The sequence below is a fragment of the Buceros rhinoceros genome, unplaced genomic scaffold, assembly GCF_000710305.1.
Source record: "Buceros rhinoceros silvestris isolate BGI_N320 unplaced genomic scaffold, ASM71030v1 scaffold5882, whole genome shotgun sequence".
Lineage (NCBI taxonomy): Eukaryota > Metazoa > Chordata > Aves > Bucerotiformes > Bucerotidae > Buceros > Buceros rhinoceros.
The window spans coordinates 29,683-36,824 of NW_010397042.1; the positions used below are offsets into that span (position 1 = coordinate 29,683).

General features: G+C 48.6%; 1 protein-coding gene across 1 annotated transcript in view; it reads left to right on the top strand.

Annotated features, from left to right (window-relative positions):
- Nucleotides 1-4,315: 4,315 nt before the first annotated feature.
- LOC104502151 (axin-1) overlaps nucleotides 4,316-7,142 on the top strand; it is a gene marked incomplete at its 5' end in the record, with an annotated part of 27,139 nt that continues 24,312 nt past the window's right edge. Inside the window, one exon of the mRNA XM_010146082.1 lies at nucleotides 4,316-4,456. Coding sequence (XP_010144384.1) covers nucleotides 4,316-4,456 — 141 coding nt within the window. The remainder of the gene's footprint in view (nucleotides 4,457-7,142) is intronic.

Genomic DNA, 7,142 nt, shown 5'->3' on the forward strand with positions numbered 1-7,142 from the left:
GGAGCGTGAGCAGAGTGCTCTGGGATTTTGCGGCTTCAGCTTTGTGAGTCTTTATGTCTTGGGTTTACTAATCTAATGTCTCAAAAAGTTCCTTGATAGTGCAGGGGTTTGGTGGTGTCTCACAATGCCATCAGGAAGTTTGGAGATGCAGTAATCTCAGGGTTGGGCAGGTGGGGGATGCTTCTAAGAGGAGGACTACCAGCCTGCCTGGATTCTATCACAGCTTCAATTCTTCTGAGTAAAAACTCTCTTCCAGAAAACACCAGTGTCATAAAAATCCACTGCTAGAGCTGGAGATGACTGTAGCCGTGAAAACTGATCCCTGTTAGACTGGGCGCTGCTCCAGCCCCACTGGAACTGCTAGTAGACTTGGGAAGACCATGTCTCTCAGACCTGCCATAGAGCACTGTGCAACTTACTCCCTCTAGGGAAAATGTAAATTCTACAGAAGTTAGTTACCTAGCAGCCTTCCATCTCCAAAGAAGTTTCCTTCTTGCCTTAGGGGTTTTTTTGCCATGCCTGATGAACGTCAATGAAGGGGGTACATAACTGCTGAGGTCCGAAGTGGGTTTGGCTTTGCAGGCAGGATCTGGGAGATCTTCCTCCCGCTGTGGGTGTTGAAGGTGATGCAGTTCTTCCCAACAGCGTGCCAGCCCTGCACGTTTTTTGCATAGAGCAAAGAGTAGCATGTCTGGCAAGAACTGGGGATTTGCACCTTTGGCTTAACATTGAAATAGCCATCAGGTGAAGTTGAGCGAAGGAGACGGGGCATCCCAGGCTGGAAGGAAAAGGATGCTCTTAGGGACTGGGGACGCAGTGGGAACGTCAGACAGGGCAAGGGGACCTCATCTCTTCTCCCTTAGGTTGAAGCTCCAAGGTGTGACGGTGCTAGTGTTCACAGTGCTGGGTGCTGCCCTTGGTTGGGGCAGTGGGAAATGTGGGGGTGGGCTACAGCCAAGACACCATGCGAGCTAAACTCCGAACAGGTAGAAGGAAGCCCTAAGGAGACGCTTGCTGGTTTTCGACAACAGTTGTGGCCCTTGTCAGCACTACCAGCGTTTATAGTGATCAGTGGAGGGCTTTATGCAAAGAAAGGGCAGCTGGTCAGGTTGCCTTACTTGGGTCACTGTGATCTCTGTTATTATTGTTCCCTACGTGATTACTTTGAGGGTTGAGCAACTGAGAGCTGCAAAAGAGACGTGCAGCTTTATTTCTGCGACGTGTGGAATGTTCTGTGTTTGTGTCAGAAACATTCGTTGCTCTTTCTGTCTAAGAAAATAAAATAAAATTCCAGGAGTCTGCAGGAATTGTGAAGTCTCACTTTAAATGCTCACCTTTCCTTTTATCGCCCTTATCAGCACATGGAGCTCGGTATGTGAGGGTTTTAGCTGACATTTCAAATCGCTCTGAGTGTGCCTCTATCCCCTTTAAAGCAGCCTCCCCTCCCAGATCAGAAGTGACCGGGTTTTTTTGTTAGACTCCATGTTCCTTTAATGTTTTCTTCCTAATAGATGTTGAAAGCGTTCTTCAGAGGCACGGCACAAAACATTCAAATAGTGATCCGAGCCAGCTGAAGAGACTTGTCAGGGAGAGGGAACATTAGGAGCAGGATTGAATACAGATGGATTCCTCAAAAGTAATGTAACCTGTTATGATTGCTTTGAAATCCTATACCCTCTCCATCTACTTACGCTTACCAAAAGTTTACATTTGCATTGATGTATTAGCAGCACAGCTAAAATGGGAGTAATCCTTGTTATATACATGCTTAAGCATGTAATTTTGGCTAAATACAGCAGTTGTGTCCAAACTGTGGCCTGCATCCTCAGTGGGAAGCCCACAGCCATGCTGCGGGAGAGCCCGTCCATCCTGATTTCCCCCATCTGGCACCCATCTGCTCACTCCCCATTCCTTCAGCCATCTCCGATCCTCACCCAACGAACTCTTGAGATGGCCTCTGCTGCTCTGCCTCCTCTGTGGATAGGAGGAGAAATTGATTGATCTGTGCACTTTATCCTATGTATCATAGTGCTTTCTTAACATACTGCTGGAATAATCCATGCCTTTTCCAGAGAGTCCTGGCAGAAGGTCCACTAGAAGCTGATGCTGTGTTTTAATTGGGTTATCCAAAAAGCATCCTTCTCTTTGCCTGCAGGGAAGGCCTGAGCCGTCCATCATTCCTGCCTCAATTTAAGAGGTTGTATCAGCCTCCATCACACAACTGTCACAGCGAATTTGACAGGAGGGTTGCACTGCACAGTGCTCCTTTAATGCTCAGGACTGACCATTATGCCAGAGGAGAACTGGAGAAGGCGGGGGGGGCTGGTAAGGCATTCACTTATTATACCTTGCTTTTTAGGGTGAACTTCTCCAATTTATTTCCAGCCTTAAATATTTGCCCTAGAAAGCTGCTCTGAAATCTGATGGAATATAGAAAAAAGGTTGCTCCAGTGCACGTTTACAGTGGCAGACAGAAGGTTTGTGTGCTAGATGTCCGTGGTGACACACTATTGCAAGGTGCTCGTGAGCATTGGTACCCCTGTTGCACCCGAGCATGGAGAAACCTCACAAGGCTCTCTCTTCCTCAGAGAGCCGTGAAAATCCTCCACTGACTCAGTGCTGAATGCTCTTTCCACCACTCTGCAACTATACTGAGCTTCGTCATCCGAGGAGAAATAGCTTGGAGGTTTTGCTGGTTTGTGGCAAGCAACATATTAGTTTTCTGTCTGTGAGGAGGGTAATTTGTTTCTAACTGACCCAGTAATGGACCTAATGACTTTTCTTAGCAGCCAGTGAGCATCTACGACCCCTTGTATTACAAGGAAAATTGGTTCTGTGTGTAGGAGCAGAAGGGCAGGGTGAATAGGAGCTGAAGGAGTAGCGTGGGAGAAGAAACTGCCAACTTCTCCCTTTGGCGGTGTCTTCCTCGCCTCCAGTCCTTCCATCTGCACGTTTCTCATGGGTTTCCTTGTCTTATCTAAATGTAAACTCCTCTGGGCAGGGACTGTTCTCTGTTGTCTGCAGGACTTTGACCACTGCAGTACAGCCAGAAAAGCTTTTCACAGCAGAACGGGAAGCGCAAACGGCATGATGCGTCCTCCTCGGAGGTGTTTACTCAAGGTCCGTTACAAACCACATCAACGAGGTGCCGGTTACTGAGTTACTAAATAAAAGATCATGCTGATGAGCTTCGTGATCTGAATTAAAGCTCTGGTTTTCAGAGCTGGTAACAGAGCTCGGAAAAGCCAGGGATTCATCATCCTCAAAGCTATCTGACAAATGCTGCTCTTCACGCAGAGGGGTGGGCAGGGAGAGCGGGGGATTAAATGGTGCTGTGTTGGTGTGAACGTTTCAGCTTATTCCTCCTTCTGGCAAATTGCAAAACGACTTGCAGTGACAAGACACCTGCGTGGCCTGACTGTCCCGCCGTGTAGTCACGCTGGAGGCACTTTGGCAGCAGTAGCTTTCCTGTGCTTGTGGCAGAATCAGTGTGAAGAAGCTCTTGCCTGCTTGTTTCACAGGCTGCTTCACCATTAATGCAGCTCTCCTCTGAGCAGGGAACTCACTTTCCAGGTTAGCTCACGCAGGCAGCCTCCTCTCCTGTCGCGTCGTTGAAGAAGAGGAGGTTGGCCTGCTTGCACGTGTACTCGAGTAACCTGTCTGCAGGACAGGGCATGTGGTTGTGTACAAACCAGCCTCCATAGATCCATGAACAGATTGTGCACTGGAAAAGCTGGTGTGATTAGATGGTCCTTCCTGGTGGAATTTACAACTGTTTGATGTACCCGAGCGTGACACTTGAGGTCAGCTTTAGGTACTGCGTCGCAGGCACAGCCATTTCTTGCTTCACCTCCCTCCTTTGGCATACTCATTGGAGTAAAGAGGGATGTAAAAGCAAGCATAGAGTGGGTGAGCCATGCTACATGTCCCTCACTGTTGGAGGAGTACAAGCCTGTTTTGACTAAGAAAAATCCTGTCTTACTATCTCGGTATTGGTTTTAGGTGTCCTGCCTTGCTCACAATGCTGAGAACAACAATGCTAAGCAGTTACCCCTTGGACCCCATAAATCCTGATGGGATTTGGACTTCTTCCAGGTAGTTGTGTTCCCTCCCTTCTTCACCTCTGACAGTGTCATCTTCATTACTCTATGAATTCCCTTTGCTTCCTTCCACTTATGAGTCAAATTGTTCGTGGTTCTATCAGTGCTTGGCCTGTCACTGATGCTGAGGCTCCAGGCAGAGTCCTTCAGCCTCGTGGTGCAGAGAATGGTCGAGGTTGTGTCCTGCTAATTTGACTCGCTCTTTTTTCTTGCAGGCATGGGTCGTGGAGAGAGCCTGTTAACCCTTACTATGTCAACACGGGCTACGCTTTGGCGCCGGCAACCAGTGCCAATGACAGCGAGCAGCAGAGCATGTCCAGTGATGCCGATACGATGTCGCTGACAGACAGCAGCGTGTAAGTAGCTCCAGTCTGGTTGGACAGTAGGTGGGACGATAGCATGTGGGTGTCTGGAGCAGGGGTGCTGTGCTTTTGTTGGTCTGGAGGTTGCTTTGCCACAGCCAGTGCTGGGAGAATATCTGACTACACCAAAGTCACAATCATTCTCACTTTTTCAGGCGGGGTTGTTTAGTCGCTGTGGAGGCTACTCAGCCCCGCCAGTCTTGGGAACATAAAATGTTCCGAGTGAACTAAAATAAACGATCTTCAGTCATAGTTCCTGCAGTGTTTCTTGCCAGGTGCAAGGAGCACTGGTGATGTTGGAAGGCTTTGTAGAAAGTTGTTTGAGATGTAGTACCTCCTGCACGTCAGACGGAGCTTTCTGCTTACCTGGGCGCTTCTCCTCTTGAGGTTTTTTGCCGCCAACCTGTGCTCAGCCTGCGGTTGTTCTGCAGTAGGGTTGGTGACTGACCAGTTCTAGTTTATGTCTGGTGACCACTGCACTTTAGCACAGCTTATACTGATAACCACACACACACACACACACACACACACACACACACCCCCAAATCTTCCCTGCTTTTTTCTAGTTCTGACCCTCATCTCAGTGCCCTTGTCTCACCCAGGAGATACCTTCCTTAAAGATGGTCTACAAGGGGAGAAAAACAGGGCTAGGAGATTTTGTTGTGACTGCATCTCTGTGATAGAAAAAAAGGGATTTGGGGGGAAAATATTCAGTGTTTGGTCTGGTTTTTAGTAGTGCAAATGCAAAGTGTCTTTCTGTCAAGCAGAAACCCTTTGATTCCTCAAGCGAAAGATGACAGGTTTACTGAATTAGGAGAGGGTTTCAGCAGCAGCAGTGCTGTAAACACGACGTCCTCCAAAAGGCTCGTTTAGTGTCACTGTGAAAGTCAGAAGCCATCAGACCTTGTTTGGAGAAACTTTCCAGCCTGTGTCACGGATGTCGTGAACGGGTGCTGCCACAGTTCCCCACTGACCCTCAGTCCCCCACTGACCCTCAGTCAATACGTTTTGCTGGTGAATGTGCAGCGTGGTATGTGGGCTGCTGTCTGCTGTGGTGGCTCTATGCAAGCCGGCAGCGGGCTTGTCTCTGCCTCCATAGCGGCTTGGAGCCATTTAGGACCAGCTCTGCTCCCTGGCATCAGCTCCTTGAGCCATATCCATGTCGTGGTGCAAAATGGAGGAGGCAGACCTTGGCCAAAGGGGCATGGGAGGCGGAGGATGCCCCGGGGACAGAAGGCTGCGCAGGACTGCTAATTAAAGGCTCGGTTTGATACAAACCCAGCCGCTTTACCACATCCTTCTGCAGTTCTTCATATTCATCAATTTATACGGAGGAGTACTCTGAAGCTGGCAGGGGTCACATAACTTCTTGTTATCAGGAGAGACAGATGTAAGAACTCTTCAAAATTAATTAGCTCTTAGCACTTCCTTTTCCACTGGTCCAGCAGGCTCATGGGGTTGCACTGATGGTTGTACCTGCAATAAGTTGTGATCATTTATACCAGAGTTCTTCACCTTCCTAATTTTTATTTCAGTAGCCATAATTTATTTCTTTCACAGGCGGAATAATTTCTGTTGGACCATCCTATACATTCTGTTTCCTTTGTTCCCTTTTCCTTTAGGCATTTTATCCCTCCCATGCCCACCATAGGCTGCTTCTAGGGCTTTAATTACCACTGATACGTTGTGCTGCCTTTTGCTAATAACTAACCCCGTCTCAGTGGTTCGTTTTAAGTAAGTCTCAAAAATCATAAGGGTAAATCTGTGATCTCTCTCTCTGTGCACCTCAAACTGGATGCATGCAGATTGATCTGGATGTACAGCCTTGACCTTTGGCTTACAAAGACTCTCTCTGTTTTCAGCACTTGCTCTTCATTATGTGCTTTAAAATTCCAGTACCAGGTTTTGTTCGGTTTTTACGTGGCATTGCTGAACCTATCTGCCTCCTGAGTTTCAAAGGAATTTTTGCAGAATTGCTCAAGGCAGCAAAAATGAAGAACAACCAGACGCGAGTTAAAGAAGGGACTCCTGCTGCTTGACAAGACTTGCATGTCTCGGTGCTTTGAATTTAGGCCTCCTCTGAGGAAAATGGCAATAAAAGCCTCATGTGCTGATGAGCGAGGTTCTTCCCTCTGCGTGCTGTTTACATACAGCAGTCAAGCTCAATAATGAAGAAATGTGGCTTCTGCTCCCAGGCAGCACATGAACGGGGTGTGATCCCAAGGCAGAAACCTCCGTGACCCTCCATCAGAGGAGAATGTGTCTGGACAATCAGGATGCAAACGTCAGCTAATTGAGGAGTGCTAATAAACCGGGAAGGCAGGCGGGCGTGCAGAGAGCAGGGCTCCATGCAAGGCTTGCTCTCCCAGGGCCGGCCGACTCCAGCCGGTGGAGAAGACACACACGAGCGCTTGCTTGTACTCTGGTGGATTGCCGTTGTCACCAGCTCCCTTCCAAGCTTTGATATTTCGATCGTGGCAGAGCGGGGCTTGGATGTGGCTGTGTGCTCAGCCCAGCTACGCAGAGCCGCTAGCAGAGACCTGGGCGATGCTCTGGCCCTCTGACCTCCAGAGCTGGGGTGAACGAGGCAGGCATAGGCTCTTCAGGAGCATGCAGCTCACTAAAGTGTTTTTAAAAGCTGTCTCTACTACAAGCCTGCTTGGCTAAAAGACGGACTTTC